The 23231-nt window shown below is 53.6% G+C and overlaps 1 protein-coding gene and 1 pseudogene across 6 annotated transcripts in view; one reads left to right on the forward strand and one right to left on the reverse strand.

Annotated features, from left to right (window-relative positions):
• The window catches only part of ZBTB17 (zinc finger and BTB domain containing 17), a 34174-nt gene extending 11531 nt beyond the window's left edge, over positions 1-22643 (forward strand). For 2 of the 6 annotated variants that reach the window (XM_059691155.1, XM_059691156.1), the window contains 15 exons: positions 16148-16354; positions 16809-16925; positions 17389-17577; positions 18249-18386; positions 18698-18823; positions 19385-19620; positions 19705-19847; positions 19933-20233; positions 20602-20689; positions 20779-20895; positions 20993-21113; positions 21339-21469; positions 21789-21998; positions 22104-22193; positions 22279-22643. In XM_059691155.1, coding sequence (XP_059547138.1) covers positions 16148-16354; positions 16809-16925; positions 17389-17577; positions 18249-18386; positions 18698-18823; positions 19385-19620; positions 19705-19847; positions 19933-20233; positions 20602-20689; positions 20779-20895; positions 20993-21113; positions 21339-21469; positions 21789-21998; positions 22104-22193; positions 22279-22562 — 2498 coding nt within the window. In that variant the 3' untranslated portion in view covers positions 22563-22643. Of the gene's footprint in view, positions 1-16147; positions 16355-16808; positions 16926-16991; positions 17059-17388; positions 17578-18248; positions 18387-18697; positions 18824-19384; positions 19621-19704; positions 19848-19932; positions 20234-20601; positions 20690-20778; positions 20896-20992; positions 21114-21338; positions 21470-21788; positions 21999-22103; positions 22194-22278 lie in introns of those variants that run through there. The other 4 variants (XM_059691159.1, XM_059691158.1, XM_059691157.1 and 1 more) reach the window with 4 other exon arrangements.
• Positions 1150-3058, reverse strand: LOC132231641 (protein SET-like; annotated as a pseudogene).
• Positions 22644-23231: the final 588 nt, after the last annotated feature.

Consider the following 23231-nt stretch of genomic DNA (forward strand, 5'->3'; position numbering starts at 1 on the left):
TGGGCAGGGGACCCCCATCTCCCTCTGATCGCTTGCTCCACCCCCCGCCCAAGCCTGACACCTCTGACCCAGGCTTCAGGCCTGGGCAAGGGGACCATCATAACCCCCCAATCCCCGGCTCCGCCCCCCACCCAGGCCTGATGCCTCTGGCCCAGGCATCAGGCCTGGGCAGGGGACCCCCAGCCCCCCGCCCAGGCCTGATGCCTCAGCCAGAGGAGTTGACCCTCATCACCCTCCGATCACCAATCACCGGATCGGCCCCTTGACCAGGGCTGAGGCCTCCAGCCAAGATGTCAGGCCTGGGCAGGGACCCCCCAGCTCCCCGCGGTTGCAGGCTCCACCCCTGCCCAGGCCTAACGCCTCTGGCCTAGGCGTCTGGCCCGGGCAGCGGGGACCCGCAGCTGCAGCGGCCCCGCGATCGTGGGCTTCGCTTTACGCCCAGGCAAGGGACCCCTAGCTTCCGGGACTGCCAGCTTCGACCGTGCCCAGCTCCCATCGCTGGCTCCACCCCTACTTCCTGCTATCACTGGCCAGGGCGGCAAAGGCGCCTGATTCTCCAATCATGGCTCGGGGGCAGGGCCGCCTTTGCCCTGCCCCCCAGCTCTTAGCTCCCCCCTGGGTTTCCGATCACTGTCAGTGGCAGGGGGCTTCTTCCTGCTTTCCCTTTCACCTCCCTGCATTGTGCCTACATATGCAAATTAACCGCCATCTTGTTGGCAGTTAACTGCCAATCTTAGTTGGCAGTTAATTTGCATATAGCCCTGATTAGCCAATGAAAAGGGTAGCGCCGTACGCCAATTACCATTTTTCTCTTTTATTAGTGTAGATTATATAGGATATTTTTGTTGATTTTATGTGTCTGCAACAAGCAGAATCCGAAGTAACCGCTTGAGCTAAAGCTGACCCTTTTTTGTTGATTTTAGAGAGGAAGGGAGAGGGACAGAGAGTTAGAAACATCAGTAATGAGAGAATCATTAATTGGCTGCTTCCTGCACACCCCCTACTGGGGATCGAACCTGAGACCCTTCAGTCCACTGAGGCTCTGTCCACGGAGGCAGACCAGCCAGGGCGAGCCTGACAGTTTTTAAAAACCAGTGAGAACTGAGACATGTATTCTTTTGTGTGTGTGTGTGTGTGTGTATGTGTGTGTGTGTACACATTTAGTTTTATTGTAACAAAGCAACTTGTACACTTTTAACGTTTAAAACTGAGCATTATCTTTCCTTTCCAGTGAAACAAAAAGAAAATTTAAAAATAAACAGAACAAAATTACAATAGAGAAATGTCAATTCCAAATAAGATCCTACAGGTTCTGCTGATTCTCCCATCGAGTGGCAGGGCTCAAGTCATCATTAGGAGAGAATTTTATTTTAAAAGTGTCATCTTAGACTGCAAGGATGTCCGTTAAACATCACAATTAAACATGCCAAAAGAGAAGCCATGTTGTCAAAATGCCCACTTAACCCACCCAAACATCTCAAACCCACCCTTTGTTGACCTTCTATAACCCCCCTTTTTTAAAAAAAATTTTTCTTTTTTTAAACAAGAGAAAGTAGACAGATACATGTTGGTAAATGCTAACTGTCCATATTCACATAGAGACACAGTGTAATCTCTGAGCCCAATATACAGAGAAAGGAGGGAAAAAGCTAGAATTCTATGCACCACTACCCAGGGGCCTAGCCACCTCCAGGTCCCAGCAGAGCTAAGGGAGCAGAAGGTTTTTCTTTTTTCCCACAGAGCACGATGGTGTTGATTCCATTAAGTTTTTCTTGAGACAGGAAGGGATAAAAATGAATTTGGAACAGAAAGGGGCAAAGATTCTTTTCCCACTGTATTCTGCTCAAGGTACATCCCCCCCAAATAAGGTGAGAACCATGGTGTGAAGGAGAGAAAAGAGACCTCAAAAACAGGGCGACTGAGCACAAGGGGTGGGGATGGGGGGCGGGGGGGGCGAGACTGCAACTTGCTTCCAGGGACTGGAGAAAATTAAAAAAGGTTGGAATCCAACAGTGATCATTAGTCACCTTCTCCTTCATCTTCCTCTCCTTCTTCCCCCTTATCATCATCTTCATCTTCTTCACCTTCATCCTCATCCCCTTCTTCATCAATATCTTCCAACCATTCCTCTTCTTCATCATCATCATCATCTTCTTCTCCTTCCCCTTCTTCATCATCCATGTCAGGAACCAAGTAGTACTGTAATGGATTTGGCCAAATGCCCAAATGATGACTTCTCCCAACTCATCTGCACCTGCATCAGAATGGTCGGTGAACCAGGTAAAGAAGCTTTCTGGTTCCTCATGCTGTCTCTTCCTTCTGGCTTTATTCTGTGTTTGACTTGAACGTTTCGTCAAATCCTTTCCAGATTTCCATTTGATTTCAGTGGACTTTGAAGATGGATCACCACTCTCATTCAGATGAAACTCTTTGGAGAGAACTTTATTTTCGAAGTAAGGATTTTCATCAAAATAAAAATCTATTCTGTAACCTGATTTAATATCTTCAAATTCTGTCACTTCAACTCTTGTCAAACAATGCAGCGCCTCTTCATCCTCTTCCCCAAGCAGTGCAGACACTTGTGGATGGCTGACAAATGTTGTTACCCAAAATTTGGGATTTTGGCAATCAATTCTGACCTCGTCTGAAAAAATGGTTGGCGGAGTTTGTTATATTTCTGTTCTACTTTCAAAATCTCCTCACTGGCTTGTTCATTAAGTCTGTCTATTTCATTTTGTACTTCATCAATATGTCCAATCGCCTCTTGCTGTTCTTTTTCTCCCTTCCGCACGTCCGGAGGGGCCGGCTTCTCCGGCTTGGGGGCTGGAGGCACTTTGGGTTTCTTCGCTTGCGGTGGGAGCGAGGACTGGCGTTTGCGGGCCATGCTGCGCGGGAGGTCCGAGGAGCCGATCGCTGGGAAGTGGCGGGGCTGGAAGGCGCGCTGAGACTCTGAGATATGTATTCTTGACCATGCTTTATCCGGGACCTCATGGAACCTTTTGAGATCCTCAAAATATTCCTCTAAAAATATCCTCTTGCTCATTTTGTCTTTCCCAGTCAAGTTTCATAAAATATTGCCCTGCTGATGTGGCTCAGTGGATTGAGAGTCATCCCATGGACCGAGAGGTCCCGGGTTCGATTCTTGGCCCGGGGCACATGCCCAGGTTGCGGGCTCAATCCTCAGTAGGGGGTGTGCAGGAGGCAGCCAATCGATGTGCCTCTTTCATCAATGTGTCTCTTTCACCAATGTTTCTATCTCCCTCTCCCTTCCTCTATATCTAAGAATCAATAAAAACATATTTTTAAAAAAAGTTTTACAAAATATTAACTTCAGTGTAATTCTTTCTGGAATAGTAAACATAAAACCTGATGTGGGCTTATGTAGTTTACATACATTCTTATATATTCATAGTTGATGTTCATGTCCAACATAGTTCATGTTCCTACTTGGAAATCTTGAGGTTTTCAATATAGGGGAAGTTTTAAATGAAAAAATGATCTGCTAAATGCTAGATAAATATCTCATTTTTGTCATTCACACAGTATCTATTATACTTAAAGAGCATGCATTTGTAATCCAGCCGTCTTGTTAATTAAATCATTTACTCAACAGTGATTAGATCTTAACACTAGAAGGGCCCCTAGCAGTCACTAATCTCATGAGGAAACAAACGCAGAGAAGTCACGGGAAAAGCATGTGCTACGCTGAAGTCAGAATGCAGCCACCTGCAGACAGCTGCCTTCACCGCCCTTCCGCGTGGCTTGGGTTCTGCACTAACTCACTCTTCCTCTGCTCTCATGGCTCCTTCCACATCACTGTGTTCTTGGTGGGAAGAAGGTGGCTCTTGCCATCAGGTCGGAGCACCTGCCTCTGCCCTGTACTCGTATGGCTCTGGTTGAGTGGAGTAAGCATTGCAGTTTGCAGGGCCTTTCCTGGAATGTTTTCAGGTGGGAAGTTTTTCTGTGATGGGTCCGTGGGTGACTGATGAGATTTTTGCATCTATTTTCAGAAGATAGGGCGAGGATTAGAGCGTTCCGTTCCCCTTTTCTTCGCTAACTTACCCATATTGCTGGCACGGGTTAATGTGTAATAGTAATGGTGATGGCCAATGGCAACTTTCTGACGTGGAAACTTATTACCAGCCCCATTTTACAGAAAGGAAATTGAGGTGCTGAGATTTAAGTACTTGTGCCCAAAGTACTTAACTAGCTTGGCTCCGTTCCCAGACAGGAGTTTTAACGGGGCCCGGGGAGCCAGTAAACTCCCTGAAGTCGCCTGCAGAGCTGCTGGGTGACTCCCCGGGAGGCGTTCAGCTGCTCTTCCAGGGGATTTTCCGTTTGTCCCCTTAAGGAATTTTTGCTCATAAAGTTTTCCCGAGTGACACATTCTTTTTGGAAATTACCATAATTTTCCATTTCCCTTGTGAGTTTTTCTTTCCTGTTGAGAAGTGCTTAGTCACCAAGTCTTGTGGAAAATGTCTTAGCTTTTATGGTAAACAGAAACAAAGGTGTCCTGACTTTGTGGACATTTTCTTCCTTTTATTTCTGTTTTAATTGATAATATTTACAAATGGTAAAACAAAAAATACAGAAAGGAGCCCGGCCGGTGTGGCTCAGTGGATTGAGTGTCATCCTGTGCACCAGGAGGGAGGTCTCTGATTCGTTTCCTGGGCAGGGCACGTGTCCAGGTTGCGGGGTCCATCCCCAGTAGGAGTGCAGAAGGCAGCCAATCAATGTTTCTCATCAATGTTTCTGTCTCTCCCTCTCCCTTCCTCGCTCCTCCCCCTGAAAATGAATAAAACACATATATATATTTATATGTGTATATATATATATATGACACATATATATTGACATATATATGCACACACACACACACACACACACAGAAAGGATATACAGTGAAGGGTGTAAGTTCTTTCCCCCTTCCCCTCCCCCAAAGCAGTCCCCTAACCAGTGTCTTGTACATTCCTCCAGAGACATGTGAGTAAGAGGAATTCCCAGCCTGGGTTTATGGTTTTGTCTTTTCTTTCTTTTTTTTTTTTTGGTTTATGGTTTTGGACAAACAACACAGTCCAGCTTCCCTTAGGAGGGTCAGGTACTGAGTGTTAAGGGACTTTGAGCCACTCTGAGAAGAGGTACTTGAAACTTTCAGAGGATGTTATGATATTTAGTGAGAGGGCCACTGGCACAGGCTGCTCAGAAAGACCCGTGTGTGTTGGATTCTGGGCACCAGCTAACCCTCCGAGGGCCAGCAAGGGGTGACATTGTCCCCTTTATCACATCCCGAGGGTCCAGTGCTGTGGGACTTCCTAACATATTTGTCTGCCCTGAGCTCCCCTTTCAGTCTGTTCGAGTGACCTTCAGAAATGTGAGCCTCACCGTGGCCCCGCTGAGGATGAACGCTAAGTCCTGTGTGGCGGGCTGGGCCCTGCCTGGCCCCTCTGCATGGCTCATCAGGGGCAGTGAGAGTCTCGGCCTTTCTCCCCTGGCCTTGTCCCAGTGGAGCTGCCAGCCCCCAGCAGGGCACCTGCGCCAGGTAGTGCCCTGCACTTGACTTTGAAGTACATGTTCGCTACACTACCCCTCCGCCCACCGCATACCAAGGTTGGATCCCCGGGTCCGTTCATGTGTAACTCGAGTGGGCAGCTCTTCCTGGGCTTGGTGCCTGAAGTCGCACAGTGGCAAAGGCCTGACTGGTGCGAAGCCCGGTGGGAACGAGTCCATGGGCTTTTCTGTTACGTGGGACCAGGCTGGGGCTCCTCTGGTCTCCACTGACTGGTGTCCTGCTGCCTGGTGGAGAGGCGCCGCGCTTGCTGGGCAAGGGAGCTCGCTTGGGGCAACCTGCTTGGTCCTCTTCTCATTACTTCAGGTTTTCCCCTTCTGTTGAACCGGGTATCAGTCAGTGACTTGTGTTAGCGAACTAATACCTAATTCCATTTTTGCCAGTATTTGTGCAATACTTCCTGTTTTTTATCTTCTTAATCCGCACAGTCATTGTTTATACGGTGTTTTCCCCGTTTAATGGGTGAGCAGGCTAGATCTCAGGGAAGCTTGCATGAGGCCACCCCGGGAAGGCGTGAGCCAGGGTTCAAGTCATGTTCCTCAAATCTGGGTCCATTGGTCTTGCCTCTTCTCTATCCCATATTCACTCCCATCTGTGGCCTTGATCCCAGTTCTGCTGCTGGCATCTCAGCTGGAACAGGCCAAAGCTCCCCCCACGAATCTGCCCCCTCATTCCTCACCTCCATAAACACCACTGGCACCACCTCTCGCCCTGTTTTTCAGGCAAGAGATTTTAGTGTCATCCTTTTCTCCTTTCGTTCTGCCCACAGCCCACACTTTGATCACGAGTGATGGCTCTGCAGAATACCTCCCGCATCTGACGCCCTTCCCACCCCCGCCTTGGTGGAGGCACCTCCATCTTGCACTTCTCTGCTGGTGCCCCTGGGTCCACTCCTGCCCCCTCACAATCTCTCCATGCTCTGCTCTCACTCCCCCATGGCGTCGCAGTGCACTTAGGAGAACCTCCAAAGCCTGGCTTACCTCTGAGACCCTAGTGATGTCAGCATTGCCACTGCCAGCTCAGCCACCCTCGCTCTCCACTCACTTCCTCCTCTAGAGGCGTGCTGGCCCCTTGGCCCGTCACGCTGGCTCTGGGCCTCTGCACTCGCTCTTCCGTGTGTCTGTCCTGACCCCGGGGCTTATGGTGGCCTGGCTCGCTCCAGCACTTCATTCAGGTCCCTGCTTACACGCCCCCTCAGAGAGGTCTGCTTTGGGCCTTCTCCTAAGTAGTTTTTCCTACATTTTATTTACTTATTTTTCAACTACAGTTTACTTGCAATATTATTGTGTATTGGTTTCAAGTGTCTTTTCCTGAATACTAGGTAGCCGCTGCCTCTCTGTCCCCGGCTTACTCTAGTTTTCTTCACAGCACATATTACATGACATCGAGGATTACGTTGATTTATGACATGTCTTCTCCACCAGGCTCACAGCTCTAATTCAGTACCTGAGACAGCACAGAATGAGCACTCACTAACTGTGAAGTTCATTAGCCTTTTCTCTGTCTGCTTCCTGATCTACGGGCTGAGGACCCCCAGAGGGGAATGCAGTAATTAGTGTAATTCGGAGTCGTCTGCAGCTGCATCACCGCAGGTTTCTGTGTATTAGGGGAGATTTCTCATTCATGTACACAGAGTTGTTTCTCAAGTAAATATATAAGTGCCATTGTGATTGATAGAATGAAGTTCATTTTCCATCGTGGACTTTGTCTATTATTTTCTCAGTTAATAAGCACCAAAAGTACAATTATTTTGTAAGGGTCCACAGAATATTTTGACCTTGAGTTAATCATATTCAATAAGGCCAGGAATCATCACTCTGTACCAGGCTTGTTCCCCAACTTGATTTGTGACCGTTTGAGAGCAAGGTCCTGGAGTAGGTGCTATGAGCCGCCGTAAGGAAGAAGGAATGAGTAGACCCACCAGCAGTGAGTCTCCGAAGCTTGTTAGGGCTTCATAGACTCCTACCGTGTAATGTCAGGCTGTGTCGGTTTGCCGCCACCGCCCAGAAGTATTGAGATGGGGTTGGGAGGATGTTGGGAGAATGATCGGACATCACACAAGTCCCACATGTTCTGATTGTGTCTTTTTGGTAGCCAGGCCCCTAATTTACCTGCCCTGTGTCATGCTTCAAGAGCTCACAGAGCAAGGATTGGCATAATGGATTCTAAGCTGGCCTGGATGTGCTGGGATGAGGACAGCACCTTCTTCAGGGCCACCAGCCTTCCCACGCGGCCATGTTCCAAGAGCAGTGGCGTCCATGGCGTCAGGGGCAGGGATGCCCTCTCCTTTCCCTCCTCAGAAGTGCAGTTAAATCTTAGCGATAGTGAAACTTGTATAATTTGAAAAGCAAATTCAGTATCACAATTGAACTTTATATTTAGATATTCTTTTTCTTTTTAAAAGCTCTTTAGAGGAAGGAAGAGGGTGAGATAGAAACATCAATGATGAGAGAGAATCATTCAGTCGGCTGTCTCCTGCACCCCCCTCTCCCACTGGGGATGGAGCCCACAACCCGGGCATGGGCCCTGACCAGGAATTGAACCTTGATCTCCTGGGTCATAGGTTGATGCTCAAGCCACAGCAGTTGGGCTAGATATTCCTTTTAGATTTAAAAAAATGTCAAAAACTTTTTTTTCTTTTTATCACACAAACTTCAGTAAAGAAAATACTGCCAGATCTTGGCTGGTAAGATTATATAGATGGTAGCAGTGACTTTCAGTGTGGGGGGCTACTGTCCAGTAGAAGATGGCTGGGTAGCTCAGTTGGTTAGAGCATCGTCCTGATACACCAAGGTTATGGGTTCGATCCCCAGTTAGGGCATATACAAAAATCCATCAATGAATGCATAAATAAGTGGAACAACAACTCGATGTTTCTCTCAAACAATAAATAAAATAAAATAAAAACAGATGAAGCCAGAATTTGGGGCTGTTGTGAAGGGCTGAATCAGGTTTAAAATTGATTTTAAAAGTTTGAGATGCCGAACCGGTTTGGCTCAGTGGATAGAGCGTCGGCCTGCGGACTGAGGGGTCCCGGGTTCGACTCCGGTCAAGGGCATGTACCTTGGTTGCGGGCACATCCCCGGTTGGGGGCATGCAGGAGGCAGCTGATCGATCTCTCTCATCGATGTTTCTAGCTCTCTATCCCTCTCCCTTCTTCTCTGTAAAAAAAAATCAATTAAAAAAAAAAGTTTGAGAAACACAAACTTCACAGAAGAGCTGTGTTTTCTGGGTGAGGAAGCGAGTGCTAGGAGGGCTGGTCTTGTTGATATTTGTCTCTCTGCCACGTAGCACTGAGAAGGGGTGGGGTAGGTAGGTTTCTATTTGCAAGGCTGGCCTGCTGTGAACTTCCACTTCCTTGGCCTGAGTTCGGGTGTGCTAAGCTATGCAAGAGTTACCTGTATTTCTAGAAAATCAGGAACTCTGAGCAATGGAAGCCAAATGGTGTTCCATCTCACCTGCTTTGGGTTACACAAGACCCCTGGACATGCAATGGCTGTGTCATGTCCAGGCCGGCAGCGGGCGCAGCATGTCCTGGGGGCCAGGGACTGTTGTTTGTCATGCTCAGTGTCTCCTGGTGGTAGACGCAGTCATTCCTGTCTTGGACAATGTCTGCAGCTGAGTGCTTGCTAATAACCTGATAATCATAACTATTTCATGTTTGACAGGTGCCCATTGGACTCTGAGATGGAGCAGGTCTCTGTGGGCCCACTTAGAGCTCTGGGCAGGCGCTTCAGCCCTCACCAGGGGGCACCCTGGGGTTTAACAGGACAGTTATTCAATATAAAGTGCTTCTCTGGCAGAGAAAATCGCTCTGATTGATTCTCGCTCAGTGCCCCTCCCTTCACTCTCTGCCTCTCAGAATGTTGGTTGGGCTCTGGGATTTTTCCAGACTGCATTTGGAAGGAATAATGGGTTATGATTACAACTTTGTAACAAGGTCAAGTCACCAAATAGTTATTGAGTGCATCCGAGGTGCCCAGCATAAAAGGATATTTAGAAACTGTCTGATACGATCTTTGGCCTAAAAAAACCCACGCTAATCTGCATCTCTGTTTCCTGGTAACAGGAGTTTGTTGAGCGCTTACCACGTGCCAGGCACTGTGTGGGCCCTTTGCTTACGGTATCTAATTTAATCCTGTTCCAGATGAGGTTAGTCCCATTGGCCCCATTTTGCCAGAGGACAAACTTTTTTTAGGGTCTTGTTTTTTTTTAAAATATATATAAGAGTTTATTTGAGCCAAACTAATGACATATGCCCAGGATCAAGATCTCAAATGCTCCCCGAGAGGAGGAGATTTGCTGGAGCTCACCTGCTGGCATGGTAGGCGGCGGAACCTGGATTCAGGTCCCTCTTCGGCTGACCTCTGAGGCTCTGCTGCCCCCACTGTACTGATCGGCCTCTCGAATCCCTATCTTGGAAGCAGCAGTGCCAACTTGGCGCCCAAGTAGCCATGGTCTTAGTTTTTAGGTGATCGGGCTGTGCCATGCATGCCTGGCACCATGTTGCTTGGCCTATTGAAGAGACTCCGTAAAAGCCATTTCATTGCTCATTGTTAATGGAGGGACTTGGGGTTTGGGTTTTGTTGAATTGAGCAGCATGGCTTTTATGCCTCAAGGAGAAGCCTTTCTTTTGTCAGCAGTGTTTATGGATGTTTGGGAACTGAAGGACAAATGAGTGGTCAACCCCTCACCCAAACCCCACTCCTCTGAGCCTGTGTGGCTTGTTCAGCTCCACTGAAGCCTGAGGCCTGGGCCTCACCAGCCGGCGAGAGTGGCGGCGAGCGTGTTGGAAACAACCTGTCTGCGTGGATTGAGTGTGGCACCTGTACTCACTTTCTCTTATTAAAAATTTAGTCAAATTTTGGAAGATGGCTCAGTGGTTGAATGTCGACCTATGAACCAGGAGGTCACAGTCAGGGCCCATGCCTGGGTTGCGGGCTCGATCCCCAATATAGGGTGTGCAGGAGGCAGCCGATCAATGACTCTCCGTCATCATTGATGTTTCTATCTCTCTCTCCCTCTCCCTTCCTCTCTGAAATCAATAAAATTATACTTTAAAAAGTGAGCCAGGACCGGTTTGGCTCAGTGGATAGAGCGTCGGCCTGCAGACTGGGGGGTCCCGGGCTCGATTCCGGTCAAGGGCATGTGCCTGGGTTGCGGGTGCATCCCCAGTGGGAGATGTGCAGGAGGCGGCTGATCGATGTTTCTCTCATCGATGTTTCTAGCTCTCTATCTCTCTCCCTTCCTCTCTGTAGAAAATCAATAGAAATGTATTAAAGAAAAAATGAGCAAAGGATATAAATACACATTTTGGAAATGTCCCCCTATAAAAGTATATGAAACGTACACATTTTTTAAAAAATATATTTTTTGCCGAGACCGGTTTGGCTCAGTGGATGGAGTGTCGGCCTGCGGACTGAGGGGTCCCGGGTTCGATTCCGGTCAGGGGCATGTACCTGGGTTGCGGGCACATCCCCGGTGGGAGATGTGCGGGAGGCGGCTGATCGATGTTTCTCTCTCATCCATGTTTCTGGCTCTCTATCTCTCTCCCTTCCTCTCTGTAAAAAATCAATAAAATATAAAAAATATATATATATATGTATATATGTGTATATATATATATATATATATATATATATATATATATATATTTGATTTTTTACAGAGAGGAAGGGAGAGGGGTAGAGAGTTAGAAACATCGATGAGAGAGAAACATCGATCAGCCGCCTCCTGCACATTCCCTACTGGGGATGTGCCCGCAACCCAGGTACATGCCCTTGACCGGAATCGAACCTGGGACCCTTTAGTCCCTAGGCAGATGCTCTATCCACTGAGCCAGTCCGGTCAGGGCGAAACGTACACATTTAGTTTAAATAACCAATCAAGGTATATCCAAGTAAAGAAATAGAGCATTCCCAGTATTCTGATTGCCCTTCCTCCTATCCAGAGAGAACCATTATCCCGAATTTTTTGTTCCTTCTACCTTTTTCTGTCTAGTTTACCATTTGTGTCAGTTCTCTCTTGCTGTAAGCAGGCCATCTCCAAGCGTCAGGGCTTAAACCATCAGCAGGTTATTATTTCTCCCAGTTTTGTGGACTGACTGGGCAGTTTCCTCTGTGATGTTGAGGTCATTCATGTGACAGCGTTCACCTGGTAGCTGGGCTGGAAGGTCTAAGAAAGCGTCTCTCCCCGGAGCCCGGGCGCTGCCCGCAGGGCACTGCAGTGCTGCGTCACCTGGCCTGTGCAGTCAGGGTCTCCTCCGGGGCCCCCGCACGTCCCCTCTCTCCACCAGCAGAGCCTACACACCCCTGACGCAGGGCAGCTGGGTTCCAAGAGAACAAAGCATAATCTCCCAGATCATGCGGGCCAGTCACTGCCCTGTCGATCAGTCGTCACAGGGACACTCAGATTCCATGGGAAGCCCATAGCAGCCGTCGGCACTGACCGGGAGGGGGGCACTGTTAGCTGCCCGCCTTGGAGGCTGGTACCCACGCCATCCATGTCCAGATTGCTTAGTTGTGCCTGTTTGAACCACACTGCAGGGGACCCATGTCCCTCACTTCATTCCCAGATGAATCCCTTGTGAGGCGGGCCCAGGCCATGTGTCCAGCCAGGTTGAGGGTCACCAGGAGAGCAGTCCAGCGCTGACACTGCGGTCTGGCCCATTAATCTAGGGCAACAACCGAGCGCCTGGCGCTGTCACGGGGAAGGTGCCCGGTTGCAGCCAGGAGTCTGTTGGAAGGTCAGGCCTGTCTCATGTGCCAGTTGGCGCTTTAGTTTTCGGCATGTGACCTGAGGACTTTGGGTTCAGTGGGCTGTGCGGTCTTGTTCCGTTTCTTTCTGTAGTTCTGAGTTTTTAGGGTCTCACGTAGAAGTAACTTTAAGGCCCACGTTTATCATCCTTTAGGCAAGAGGCAGTAAGGAGGGAGGGGCCCCACACTTATGCGTGCGGGATGGGCTGGTGGGAACAGCACTTTGGTCATGGGAAGCTGATCTCATGACAGAGTTTCAAGTCTCCCAGAGAGTGTGCAGGCAGGCCAGGCAGTTGGCACCTCCCTGCCTGTGGTACCACATGTCCCCCTGGGCAGCCCATTTTCCTGGACCGTCCTCTAAGCTTGGCCAGAACCGGGTGGATTCCTGTGGCCGTGAAGGAGGAAACAGGAGACAGTTGGAGTCTCCTTTGCAGTGATCGTTCCCGAGCATTTCACATAGGTTGGGAGGGGGGCACTGCCTCATTCTAGCTCAGCTCTCTGAGAAAGGACCAAGCCAGCTGGCCCCTCACCCGCTCAGCACAGCGTCCTGGGGAGAGAGGTGCTGTCTGAGCTTTGTAGCTGGCGGCCAGCTGGTGCAGTGAGAGCCAGAAGGCAGCCTGGGGCCCCTGAGCTCCACCTGCCCGGGCCTGGGTGCAGTCATAGCATCCACAAGGACACTGACAGCATTTCTGTGGGTGACAGCATTTAGAGCTTGGCAAACCTGCGGGCTGCACTCACTCCCTGGGGGGCTGATCACAGGATTGGGCTCCTGAGCATATGTTTAAGTGCAGCTTAACTATTTATGGCACCGCCTTTTTCTTTTTCCCCCTCTCCTTCCCCTTTGCTTCTCCCTCCTTCCCTTTATCCTCCCCATTTTCTCTTTCTCCCTTTTCTTTCTTAGATTTGTCAGAACAGATGCTCTTGGGAGTATTTCTCTGTTGGAACAGCTTTGCAGGCTGCCACAGAGGAATTCAGGGGCTCTGGTTTTCTCCACGACGCCCACACTTGGGGAGCGGCCAGTTGTGGGCAGACATCTCGCTTCGGAAGAGTATGGTTGGCATTGGGTGGCAAACATTACTCATGGCACACAGCTGCTCTCCTCCTCTGTGTGGGGGTGGGAGGTGCTGGGCCACCATCCATTCTGTCCCAGGGACCTTCACTTTCCTGCAAGGCCTCTGAAAAGGAGAGCACCCCTCCCTCCCCCCGCCCTCACACCCCACCCCCGCCGCTCAATATGTCCAGCCCCAGAGGAGCTGGGCTTTGCTGCCCTTCCCTGGAAGCTCTGGGGTAGGTGGCAGCATCAAGGCATGTCGCAGCCTTGGGTCCCAGGCAAGGCCAGTCAGTCACCCGACCTGTGGGCCGCCAGGCCCCCTTCACCCTGTTGGTCGTGAGTTTATCTCACGTCCTTCCCAGCAATCAGGTCCCTTTCCGGCTGGAGGGTCCTGTTTTCTGCAGGCTCCAGCGAGGGCCGGGGACAACTCTGTACTTCGAGGGGTCCAGCTGATGCTCCCTGGTCGTTTCTGAGCCTGGGAGACACTTCCTCCAGCTCCGTTTTTGGGTTGGCTCTTGGTGACGGTGAGGGAGTCAGACCCACCGCCAGGAGGAAAGGGTTTGGACCTGTCTCGCGGGGGCTCATTCTGAAGCTGGGGGAGGATTTGGCCCTTGTGGGCCTACTGGTTCCTCCCTTGCTGCACTTGGGAGGTATTTCACCTGGGGCTCCCGCGGACACGGAGGGTGACTGGTGACTGGGATTCGGGCTGCCCACGCACACATGCACACGCCTGTTTGCTCGTGTGGCTTTTTCCACAGCAGAGAGAAGACGGCTCTGGTATGATCTGGCCCAGGCCTCTCCTTGCCACCTGCCTTTGGTCCATCGACACTGCCCTGTGTGCACTCCCTTCCGATCCCAGGCCTGCCTGGGTGTTTCACCCCTGGGGTGAATGTCAGTTCTTTTCCAGTCACCTTTTGTTTTAGCTTTTCCCAGCTCAGGAACAGAGTAGCCAGAGTTCTTGCTTACAGTCCTCAGGTCACAAGTGGGAGCAGGAGGTCCTGTGTCAGTGCGGCCGTGCTGCTGCGGCTGGTTTGGCTCAGCAGCCGGCTCTACAGCTCGTACCTCACTTCTTGACGCTGGGCTGGCTTCTGGCTCTTCCCTGCTTAGCTGGGCTGGCTTCTGGCTCTTCCCTGCTTAGCTGGGCTGGCTTCTGGCTCTTCCCTGCTTACCTGTAGGCGCTCTCGTCACAGGCAGTTATGATATTACTGACAGACCCGAGAAGCTGTGCCTCTGTCCGTGAGCTTGTAGGTGGAGGCTGGGACCGAAGGACAGTCCTGGGGATGTTGGAGGGAGGGAGAGCGTTTCCGGGTCCCCGGCAACAGCAACTGAACTACAGCTCAGAGGCTGGCGCCCTGTGACACGTGCCTGTTGCCAATGCCACGTTCCCCCTCACTGAATGGAGCCCCGCCCACCTGCCAGGTGACTCCCCCCAGCTCAGCAAGTACATAGCCCCACTTGTGGAAAGTTTGCAGACATCACGGGGTGGGTGGATTTGCTGGTTAAGCCACGGGTGAAGGAAGGGCTGGGGGTGTGGCTTTGTAATGGCTCATCACAGCCAGACAGCCATACATGGTCACTGCAGCTCCAGGGCTGTGGCCCGGTGACTCACCCCCAAGAGGCCGATGGGACGGGAACAGCCAGAGCTAGTGGAGGGCTGCTGGAACCTGGGGGCTGAGAGCCCCACGTGTCACTGTCACCTGCCCAGAAACAGTCTGGGGCAGCTCTGCGGGGACGTAGCCTCCGAGAAGAGGTTCCGAAGAGCCGGAAGACAAGCCGCTGCCACTTGTCAGATTCTGGGCCAGGACAGGACAGCCTGGCCCTGTCGCTCTCTGTAATGTGTTCCTAGGAGTGGGCATTGACTTTAGTGTCAACTTGGTTCTTTCTTGAAAGGAGGACCTGCTTATTTTCCCTAGAAAATGCTGCTCTTGAGACTGGCTGGTGTGGGCGTTAGGGAGAGGAGAGCGAGGTTAGATACTCAGTCATGGCTGGTGCAGTGCAGGCTCACTTGGCACCAGGCCATGGAATTGCTCTGAGCATTTTTACTGGAGACACTTGTGGGCTTTCCAGGCATTAAGTGAGGCCTTTGACAGAGAAACTGCGGCCAGACCAGCAGCTCTTGGGGTCAGGGTCAGAGTTTATTCTCTCTCCAGGGACAGCCTGGGGAGGTTTCTGGAGGCAGAGGACTGCCCAGCTTTCTGTAGTTCCCTGAACCCGTGAATGAATGAGAGACAGAGGGAGCGGCCCAGAGGGAACTGGCAGAGCCCTGTGGGTGCAGCAGGGAAGGGGCCGATTCCTGACAGCCTGGGTGATGAAACGTCTGCTTTCCCACACGTTCACCTGGCATGACAGACAGAGAACTTAGAGCGAAGTCGAAGGGTTTTCATAGAGCAGGTGTATCCCCTTGAAACATCTGCCCTTTCTTCTAAGATTTGTAAAAAATGTTAAACTGACCCTGTCTTTTTTTGCAATGCTGACAGTGTTGTGTGTGTGTCTTTTTACTTTTTAAAAAGTCGTTACCTGGCAAGACACAAGGTGGCTATTTCTGGTTGGTCCCTTGATACTTTCTGGGTTTTGAAACTTTCCTGCGAGTAAACCCAGGAATCGGGGAGCCCTGGGTCACTGGGCTCGCAGAGGGTGTCTGGAGTTGTTTGCCTTGCGTGGACTTGTTGACATTCTCTGTCTCCCACATTTCTCACCTGGGAGTTTCGGGCTCATGCTGAGGCTGCGTGGCATCCTCTGTCCACACTGACACGAAGGCCCTTTGCCTCTCCCCAGCCATGGATTTCCCTCAGCACAGCCAGCACGTCTTGGAGCAGCTGAACCAGCAGCGGCAGCAGGGGCTTTTGTGTGACTGCACTTTTGTGGTGGACGGTGTTGATTTTAAGGCCCATAAAGCAGTGCTGGCCGCCTGCAGCGAGTACTTCAAGATGCTCTTCGTGGACCAGAAGGATGTGGTGCAACTGGACATCAGTAACGCAGCAGGTACCCTGTTGGGTCCAGGGACAAGTTTGTTGAGGGCCAGAAGCTCTGGCTGACCCTGTGCCCTCCTAACACAGTCCCTGCCCTCCTGGGAGCAATACCTTCAGGCTGTGGGGTGCACCAGGCCTCCCATACAGGACCCATGAGTGTGTGGGTACCAAGTTTCTACCCATTTTGGGGGCCTGTTTAGACTGGGAGCAGGTGGTGAGGGGAGAACTGGCAGGAAGGGCTCACCATGAGCTCCAGGCCAGAGTGAACACAGACAACAGGTGGGCTCTGAGTCCTGAACCCCCAATTCCAGTGCTAACCATGAGGGGGATGGCAAGGGTTGGGGCTGGGGCAGGGGATCAGGAAGGCTTTGGGATTGAAGAAGGAACTGGTCAGATTTGGTCTCCCAACTCAGCATGGCATGATGTGCTATGAGGTCAGGGCAAGGTCATGTTCCCCCATTTTATAGATGCGGAAACTGAGACCCAAAGAGTTCAGGTGACTGGCCTGGAGGTCAGCGAGAGAGTTTGTGGCAGAGCGCCGATGAAAGTCCTTACTATCACTTTGGTTGGATTGCCTTCCGGCGGTGAGGAGTAGCGGCGGGGTAGAGTGTGTCCAGGGTGGGCATTTACACGGTCTGTCCTTCACGCAGGGCAGGTGTTCACACCTTCTATCTTCTGTGCAGAGCAGGCGTTCACACCTTCTGTCTTCTGTGCAAGGCAGGTGTTCACACCCTCTGTCCTCCGTTGACTCCTCTTTGCAGGCTGGGCTTTCCCACCCTCTGTCCTCCGTGTAGGGCGAGTAGTCACACCTCTGTTTTCTGTGTAGGGTGGGCGTTCACACCCTCTGCCCTCTGGTTGTACCCCGTTTGGAGGCTGTTATCTGGCCTGAGAGTCCCCCAGTTGCTTGCCTCTCTGCCAGCACAGGAGATGGGGAGAGGACGGCCTGTCACCTTGCTCTTTACAATTCCCTGGATCCTGCCGCCGAGTGTCACCTGCTGGTGCCGGGCCTGGAGGCAGGTCTGTGATGGCTGTCTGTGTCCTTGGCAGGCCTGGGGCAGGTACTGGAGTTTATTTACACGGCCAAGCTCAGCCTGAGCTCTGAGAATGTGGACGATGTGCTGGCCGTGGCCAGCTTCCTGCAGATGCAGGACATCATCACGGCCTGCCATGCCCTCAAGTCACTCGCCGAGCCGGCCACCAGCCCTGGGGAGAATATGGAGGCCTTGGCCATGGAAGGTAAGATTGTTGGCAGGCTTTCCTGAGCAGGTGGCTCTTGATGGGGGCTCTGCCTCTTTGTCACCTCTCTGGGTCTCAGTTTCCTCTTCTGGCCTTGCCTGCGTTGTGGGGTGCTGGTGAGGTTTAGCTGCAGTAGAGTCTGAGAAAGGCCTCTTGGAGGCACCCCTTGCCTACCCTGCCCCCCCTTTCTCCAGCTCCCCTGTGCTTCACTGCTGAGAACTGGCGGTGGGCCTGGTTCAAGGCCACACACATGGCGCGCTCCTCCTGCACGCTCCTCCCTGTGCCCTTCCTCTGTTCCCCTCACTGCCTCAGAAAAGCGCCTGACACCTGGTTCGGGCCAGGTTCCTTGTGAAGCCCTTTCAGAGAACCCGCTCCTCTCCTTCTAAGCACTGACTCTGGCAGCACTGATATTTCACTTGTGAGGTCTGTGTCCCGGCCGGTCTGTGCGCCCCCCAGAAGCAGCAGCTATGGTTGGTATGTCCAGGCCTGTTGGCGGCCAGGTGCACAGTAGGTGCCTTGTGCATAATTTGTTGAATGAACAAACCAAGAAACCACTACTTAGATGTACCTCCAGGGAGGATCCAGAAGAGCTGGCGAGTTCTGGGAACCCTCACCTCTCCAAGTGGTGGCACTTGATGGGAAACAGAAGGTCTATCTGGTTCCATCTCCAGGAGGGGACAGGAGAGCCAAAGAGAAGGCTGCGGCCACCACGCTGAGTGAGCTGAACCCTGCTGGAGGCAGTCCACCCAGGGGCCCAGGCAGGGAGCCCAAGGAGGAGCGAGGCGGTCAGGCAGAGAGTGCGGCCAGCGGTGAGTTGTGACGCTGAAGCCACCTGTTCCACCATTTCCCCGGGCCCCTGTACAGTGAGGGGCTTCCTCAGGAGGCTCCTGGGCTGGGAATAGAGTGGTGCCCTTGAGCTCAGGTTACCCCGAGGAACCACTGTTGATCTGGGGTGTCTGGTCCAGCCAGAGCAGAGGCCAAACAGCCTGAGCTTGGAAGTGCTGGCCCCACCCAGACCCCACCCACCCTTGAGCCACAGCCACTACAGGGGCCTGGTCCAGGGAGCCATTCAGTCCCTGGATGGAGTCGATAGGGTCTCAGTCCCGCCTCGCCACCCCAGGTGCAGAGCAGACGGAGAAGGCTGATGCCCCCCGGGAGCCACCGCCAGTAGAGCCCAAGCCCGACCCCACCGGTGGCATGGCTGCTGCTGAAGCCGAGGCCGCCTTGTCGGAGAGCTCAGAGCAAGGTACCGCCACCCAGCCAGGCCCGCCCTCACTCGCACACCTTTCCCCCAGGTCCCTCTCCTCCCACTACAGCTGATCCCACTCTGAGCCACCCACTCAGTTCAGCTTTGGGGCCAACATCTTTTCTCATTCTTGAATTTGGACATCAGTCTCTTGGTTGTGTTACCAGGCTGTGCTTCCCGCTGGCACAGAAGCATTGCTGACACCCAGGGCCGAGCACCAAGGGGAGCCTTGTACCCACACCACACAACCCCGTGCTTGTTGGCTGATGGTGCCCTTGCTGCCCTGCAGCCCGCCAGGGTGCCCATGCCCTGAGGCTGCCTCCATCCCCCAAGCAGCCAGTGTCCTGGTCAGCAGCTCCTCTGGCGCTGTCTTGGCCAGGGCTGGGACCATTTATTGGTGGTGCCCAGACATTACCAGGCTCTGCCAGGTGCCCATGCAGAGAGAAGGGCCTGTGTCCCGGAGCTAGGTTGGCCTCCTGGCATTTGTCTAACTGAGGTCACATCCCTTTGGGAGCCCCTGTGCCCTCCCTGGCCCCTCAGTGCCTGCCCTCCTCATCTCAGAAATGCAGGTGGAGCCAGCCAGGAAAGGAGAAGAGGGCGAGGAGGACGCCATGCCTTCTGGGGTCAAGGAAGAAGGTCCGCAGCTGGACAAGGGGGATGCCCCCGAGGAGAGTGAGGAGTCGGCCAGCACGGACTCGGGCCAGGAGCTGGGCGCAGAGGCCCGGGGCCTGCGCCCAAGCACCTATGGCGACCGTACCGAGTCCAAGGCCTATGGCTCCATCATCCACAAGTGCGAGGTGCGGCCACAGGGGCACCACCCGCCCTGCCCAGCCCCATCCTCCGCCCAGCAGCCCCCTCACACCCGATTCCGCGCCCTGCAGGACTGTGGGAAGGAGTTCACACACACGGGGAACTTCAAGCGGCACATCCGCATCCACACAGGCGAGAAGCCCTTCTCGTGCCGGGAGTGCAGCAAGGCCTTCTCTGATCCAGCCGCCTGCAAGGCCCACGAGAAGACGCACAGGTGCAGTGCCCGGCCTGCTGCTTGTCCCCGCTGGCTCAGCCCTGGTAGGACCCCAGCGACCCCTCCTCTCCCTTCTGACCACCAGCCCGCTGAAGCCCTACGGCTGCGAGGAGTGCGGCAAGAGCTACCGGCTCATCAGCCTGCTGAACCTGCACAAGAAGCGGCACTCGGGCGAGGCGCGCTACCGCTGCGAGGACTGCGGCAAGCTCTTCACCACGTCCGGCAACCTCAAGCGGCACCAGCTGGTGCACAGCGGCGAGAAGCCCTACCAGTGCGACTACTGCGGCCGCTCCTTCTCCGACCCCACCTCCAAGATGCGCCACCTGGAGACTCATGACACTGACAAGGAGCACAAGTGCCCTCATTGTGACAAGAAGTTCAACCAGGTGTGTGGGCACCGCCCGGGGCGCCTCCACCCTGCACACTGACGGGCGGAGGGGGCCCTCGAAGACACAGGCTTAGTGGGAAAAGTAGGTGCTGAGTAGAGCGTGACCCTCCCCAGGACAGAGCTCTGCCCGAGAAAGTGAGAAGGTGGGTGAAGTCAGGATGGAATTCAGAACAGAAAGAAGTGGGGTGGGCATGGCTTCCCTCTCACTGCTAGGATCTGGAACATTCCATTGGCCTTAAGCAAAGATGGAGCCATCCACTGGCTCCTGGGAGGACCCAGAATCAGTTGTTCCCTGGCGGAGGGGCTGCGGACGGGGCCCAAGGCCACACTGTGTGGGGTGGCCTTTCTGACCCCTGCCTGGCACAGGTGGGGAACCTGAAGGCCCACCTGAAGATCCACATCGCGGACGGGCCCCTCAAGTGCCGAGAGTGTGGGAAGCAGTTCACCACCTCAGGTAGGGCCAGGCTGCCTGGCTGCCCCACACCCTCCACTCCGCGGCCACCTCCTGATGCCCCACACCAGGCCCCCCGTCTGTCTCCACAGGGAACCTAAAGCGGCACCTTCGGATCCATAGCGGGGAGAAACCCTACGTGTGCAACCACTGCCAGCGGCAGTTCGCTGACCCCGGCGCTCTGCAGCGGCACGTCCGCATCCACACGGGTGGGTGAGCAAGCCCAGCGGTGGGAGCTTAGGAGCTGGGGAGGGCACACGGAAGGAGGAGAAGTTGGCACTAACATCTTTTGCTGCCCGTCCCCAGGCGAGAAGCCATGTCAGTGCGTGATGTGCGGCAAAGCCTTCACCCAGGCCAGCTCCCTCATCGCCCACGTGCGCCAGCACACTGGGGAGAAGCCCTACGTATGCGAGCGCTGCGGCAAGAGGTCCTGCCCCCCCCCCCATGCCCAGGGTGCTCTGGGGTCCCCACACTTTGCAGGGTGAAGGGGTTCAGAAAACACACTAGGGCTCAGTTGCGAACTGGGCCGACGGCTGCCTGAGCCCAGTCCAGTTGGCCCGTCCAGTCTAGAAAGAGAGGCACGAGGCCAGCCCAGTCCCCTGGCCCAGGCTTGGGCAGTTCAGGCCAGTCCCTCCCCTCTGTGGCCCTGCAGATTTGTCCAGTCCAGCCAGTTGGCCAATCACATTCGCCACCATGACAACATCCGCCCCCACAAGTGCAGCGTGTGCAGCAAGGCCTTTGTGAACGTGGGGGACCTATCCAAGCACATCATCATCCACACTGGTGAGTGTGTGCCTGCCTGCCAGTCCGGCCTGTCCCATGCCCTGATCTTGCTAGGGGGAGGGAGGGAGGCACCCCCAGATTGCAGCGTGGGTACTGGCACTTGGAACAGGTGGCTTTGAAGGCAGTTCAATTCAAGTGAGGACCCCATTTTCTTAGAGCTTCCAGAAGGTGCAGGGGCCACTAGAGGCTCCTGTGCAGCTCTGGTGGCTGCCCCCGAGCACTTCCTGCTGGAAAACTCAGGGCTGCTGGGGAAGCTGGAGGCCACTGAGGTCCTCCCCCCTCCCCCAATGGCAGGAGAGAACCTTGCCTCCCCCCTCAGGAGAGAAGCCTTACCTCTGTGACAAGTGCGGTCGCGGCTTCAACCGCGTGGACAACCTTCGTTCCCATGTGAAGACCGTGCACCAGGGCAAGGCAGGCATCAAAATCCTGGAGCCAGAGGAGGGTGGTGAGGTCAGCGTAGTCACCGTGGATGACATGGTTACGCTGGCCACCGAGGCGCTGGCGGCAACAGCCGTCACTCAGCTCACAGGTGCGGGCTGTGGGCAGCAGAGGGTGGTCACAAGCAGCTTGCCTCTGGGGTGGCAATGAAGGGGCAGGTGCCTCTGGCCTTAGGCCCTGCTGATTCTGCCCACAGTGGTACCAGTGGGGGCTGCAGTGACTGCTGACGAGACTGAAGTGCTTAAAGCCGAGATCAGCAAAGCTGTAAAGCAAGTACAGGAAGAAGGTGAGTGAGAAGGGCTGACCAGGGGTGAAAGCTGGTGGAGCTCAAGGGTCCTTCGCATCCTGACTGTGACCCCCACCTCCCACAGACCCCAACACTCATATCCTCTATGCCTGTGACTCCTGTGGGGACAAGTTCCTGGATGCCAACAGCCTGGCCCAGCATGTGCGGATCCACACAGCACAGGCACTGGTTATGTTCCAGACGGACGCGGACTTCTATCAGCAGTACGGGTCAGGCAGCACATGGCCAGCCGGGCAGGTGTTGCAGACTGGGGAACTGGTCTTCCGCCCTCGGGATGGGGCTGACAGCCAGCCTGCTCTGGCAGAGACACCCCACACAGCCCCCGAATGTCCACCGCCTGCTGAGTGAGCAGGCATCCCTCCTCCTGACTGTTTATTTAAGGATGGGCGGCCCCGTTCCCTAGAGAGAATAAATTTGATTATTTTCTAATGCTGCCTACAGCTCCCTGTGGGGGTGTGGTGGGGAGCTGGCAGCTGTGGCGGATGCCCCAAAGGGCTGCTCTACCCAAGAACCAGTCGGCACAGACCTGCTTCTTGGGAAAGCCAGGCTGTCCCTTCTGCGGAATGGGACTGGAGCCCTGGGACCTGTTTAGAAGCAAGCTGGCTGCTTTGCCCAAGTCAGGGTGCAAGGCTCCATGCACCCCATCCCCTCAACCAATCTTCTCTTTGGAAGCTTCTCACCTGGTCACCATGAGGATCCCAACTTTCTTCTCTGCCATGGAGCTGCTCCCCCTCTGCCTGGGGGTTGGGAGCTGGGCCAGCAGAGGCTGGCCACACTACTTACCAGGATCCAGGCCACCCAGAGAGCCCAGCTCGGGCCATTCAGCCAGAGCAACAAGGTAGGCAGAGAGAACCAGGCCCAACAGGCCACATCACCGCTTCATTGGGTTTGGGGAAGCAGAAGGGCTCTACACTGACTTCACAGTAACCTTGGCCTGAGGATCATGGCCAAGCCAGTACCATCTTTTGGGAACATTTACTTGCCTTGAATCAATAGTCTCTCCCACCAGGTGAGGGC

Source organism: Myotis daubentonii, chromosome 3 (assembly GCF_963259705.1).
Source record: "Myotis daubentonii chromosome 3, mMyoDau2.1, whole genome shotgun sequence".
Taxonomy (NCBI): Eukaryota; Metazoa; Chordata; class Mammalia; order Chiroptera; family Vespertilionidae; genus Myotis; species Myotis daubentonii.